At 40.5% G+C, this 3,757-nt stretch overlaps 1 protein-coding gene across 4 annotated transcripts in view; it reads right to left on the bottom strand.

Annotated features, from left to right (window-relative positions):
- TRIO (trio Rho guanine nucleotide exchange factor) overlaps positions 1–3,757 on the bottom strand; it is a 589,244-nt gene that overhangs the window by 254,103 nt on the left and 331,384 nt on the right. For all 4 annotated transcript variants that reach the window (XM_019521265.1, XM_019521285.1, XM_019521275.1 and 1 more), the window contains exon 11: positions 986–1,177. In XM_019521265.1, the coding sequence (XP_019376810.1) occupies positions 986–1,177 (192 nt within the window). The remainder of the gene's footprint in view (positions 1–985; positions 1,178–3,757) is intronic.

Below are 3,757 nucleotides of genomic sequence, written 5' to 3'. Positions count from 1 at the left end.
CTCTTCCCTTTTTTGAAGATGGGTACCACGTTAGCTATCTTCCAGTCATCTGGCACCTGGCCTGAGCACCATGAGTGCTCGTAAAGCTGTGCCAAGGGCCCTGCAATAACCCCAGGTAGCTCCCTCAACACCCTGGGGTGGAGAGCATCCGGACCCGCTGACTTGAAGACATCCAGCCCCTCCAGAAGTTCTCTAACCCGGTCCTCCCCAACCTGAGGTCTGGAGGCGTTCCCCTCGAGTCCATCTGGCATCACAGCAGGGAAGTCCCAATCCCTGCACAAGAAAACGGACATGAAGCCTAAGTCTGTCTGTCCAGCCATCTGTAACACTTTATTCGCACTCCGATTGGCTGACGGAAACAGCCAATCAGTGCTCCAAGGGTGGGGGAGTGCCGCCATGATTCTGAAGTCACACCGAGGACCGGACAAGGGGTGGGGGAGCCGAGGCCAGCGCTGCTGATAGGCCAATACCTACTGCTGTTATTGTTTCTGCCAATTCTCTTTCTGAAAGAAATTAAGGAGAATTCCTTCTGCTACTGGTATTCAAGTGAAATGAAAGGGATTTGGAGAGGGCTCTCAACTGAGAATCCCGACATAAATTGCAACTGACCTTCCATAAATCAACTGACCTCTGAACTTCTTCTTCCCTCTCAATCTCAAATCTCATCAGAAAAGAAACTTCACCTTTCAAAAATCTCTATCCAGCACCTAAGTTAAAAGGGGCATGAACTCAGAGAAAGCCATCAAGTGTTACTATAAGCCAACAACAGGCTATTACATCTACTGAGAAGTGTGTGAGGGACTAGGAAAACATGGAACAACCAAACACTGTACTTAAAACAAGAAAAATCACAGCTCAGTCTCAACTAAAAACTCTCCATACAGTTGGGGTTCACTTATCTGACTGCAAAAATTTTATAGGGTGACAATGGACAGCTTCCATTTTATGTCTCCCATGGGCTTCCGTGTTTTGTCATGGAAATTACCTCTTTAACGTGAGTGTGAAAAGACACAGACATATCCAGCAGGATCTTGCGTTGCTCCACACGCCGAACAAAGTCCTGTATCCGGTCTTCAAGCTGATGGGCAGCCTGATAAATCTCTTCTGGGTCACACTCCCCCGTCTGAGCCAGTTGCTCAGCTGCTTCAAGTAATTTATCTGCATTGGTATATGTGTTCTGCAGAACAGTAAGAAACAGCTTTGTAGAGTTAAATAGGTTTAAGTCAACACTGACTGAAAACATAGTTTAAAGCTGTAATAGTAGTGCCCTTGGTTGGAATCCAACTGGAAAAAAAGATGCCGTTAAACATTAGGTTTCTGAAATGTCATGTCAGTAGCCTTGTCATGATGATCATTACAGTACATACTTTACTGAAATCCTCTGACCATGTCTGTTACACTGGAGGAAAGAGAATATCCATCTATATCAGCTGTCACTTCACTCTATAGAGCAGTACACTGTCATGTTTCTCAGCCTACAGCCAATTACTAGTACAAAGACAACATCTACCAATGCCTGCTTAACTTGGCTTCAGTTTCACAGTAACACTAAGATCTAATTACTTTTTCCTGAGGATGCTAGTAGGATGGGAATTATTTCAGTGGTATGTAAAAAAATGTAAGGACATCGATGTCTGCCTCTTTTATAACAGATTCAGGACCTGGTCTATTCCTTTTCAGACTAGTCCCAAAAATCCACTGAACAGCTTTATGGTCCAATAACTTATAAATTATCATTTTAAAAAGCTATTTAACAGATCAGGATAAACAGGATGAGAGGCAGGAAGAAAGTTTTTGTTTTTTTTTAAAGTTCTTTGCAAAAGACAAAATGGGTTTAAATCCTACTTTACTACTCCAGTTAGACAATATTCCATTTAACCAGCAGTAGCAAGGTAAGAAGAATTTACAATAAATTCTATGTTTCTTATAATATACAATTACAACAGGTGCAAGCTATTTAACTCCAGGTAAGAACCTGTAAGACGTTCAGGTGCTAATGCCTGAATAATTTCAGAGTGGAAGCAAGTGAGGCAAGAACTAGTAGCTGCATAGGAGGAGGGAGGGTTCGGGGGAGAGAGAAAGTTGATCTACACTTTTTGAAAAATATGATAGACATCAGCAGTTTAAAAAATAAGGGGAGCTCAAATCAGAGCACAAAAACTACCATCCCAAGAAAGAAAAATGTTAGAACAAGTTTCCACACACAAACCAAAACACTGAAGTAGCAATTTTACTTCACACAGTCCTCTCAACTTCAACCATGTGCTATATAGACTTTCCACATACTATATATTTAAAATAATTTGTTAAATCAATGACTTGCTGCCTTGAGGGAATTGGCACATGATTGCAGGGTTTAGTATTTCTAACAATAGGAGAACTTGATGTCCTCTCTCACAAGTAGTAATGAGGCCTAGACTACCCAGGAGCTTTACTGGTTGTACAAGTAAATCCTCCTACGGTAGACTCTACAAATTTTGGGAAAGAGCTTGTGCCAGTATCAGGCTAATCTCATTCTCTGAAATACCAGTGCGATGCTCTATTTTGCCAGTTTAACTGGTAGTAGGTTTTTTGTTGATAGAATGCCATAAAAATAAAACATCTCTGTCAGTCATTACAATATCCACAACAGTTTCCACTCCAAACCTGCCTAAATCACGTGCAGAAATCATCTTTCTACCCTAGCTCTGACAGTTACTGGGTAAGTCCTGCAAAAGTTATTTATGTTGTTGCGTTTCTCCATGTACAAACTGGGATTTGAGTTAATTTGAGAAGAAAAGTAAAGTAATCTCATGTTTAGTTTACAGGTGTGTATAAAATTGCTTTGGATTTCTTGCTTGAAAACTGTTGTTGACTGTTTTTATTCCATCCAGGAAGAGCACGCACCAACTGCAGAAACTTCCACAGCTTGACAAAAAGTTTTTAAACTGGAAAGCTTGCTTAAAATTTTTTTCCCCAACTATTTAAGTTGGTCTAATAAAAGATATCAGATTCACCCAAAGAACCTTGTCTGCCTATGCCCTTAGACCAACACAGCCACAATCTAAACCCCTGTTATCAACTGAAAGCACTTGAAAATCATCTTAACACACAGATATTAAATCTGTAATGTTTGTGTTTGCCTGTCTTTATGCCTGTTTAGATTCATCGTAGCGCCTGCCTCGATATTTCTTTGAAAAACATGGTCTTTTTCCTCACTTTTTCCACCCTGCCTTCTGTTATGCCATAAATAATCAAATGTCATCACAGGAACACTTTAATGAAGGCATACATGTCCTACAAACCCAACACAGGTTCTTGAATGGGATGCAACACCCTGCAGAGCCCAAATTGGTTAGTTTTTGTAATGCATGTAGTATAACCAAGTTATGGTGGCTCACAAAGCAAATGGGGACTACCTTTACAATTACACATTTCCAGCTCCTTGCCAGATGCATTACCACCAGCTCTCCAACCCTAACCAGAGACATCTCTCAGGTCTTCTACCTCAAGAAAAATGCACCCCTTCTAGGTAACAGAATTTATTACTTAGTTCCACACCAGCAGCTTAAAACATGACAGTACAGAACCTTTTCTGATTAAATGTTCATGTTTTAAGTGCTATAATCAAAGCTCAAATACAAAACCCAAAATAGTTCAATTCTCAAGTTGATAACCTTTAGGAATGCAACTGTGAAGGAACTCAAGGGCAACTCCCAGATTCGACTGACTTAACTATTTATCTTGCTAAAACCGTATTATCTTCTCTCTCTCTTTT

This window comes from Gavialis gangeticus, unplaced genomic scaffold, assembly GCF_001723915.1.
Source record: "Gavialis gangeticus isolate Ggan-Ray unplaced genomic scaffold, GavGan_comp1, whole genome shotgun sequence".
In the NCBI taxonomy this organism is placed as follows: Eukaryota; Metazoa; Chordata; order Crocodylia; family Gavialidae; genus Gavialis; species Gavialis gangeticus.
This window is presented reverse-complemented; position numbering and strand designations above follow the sequence as displayed.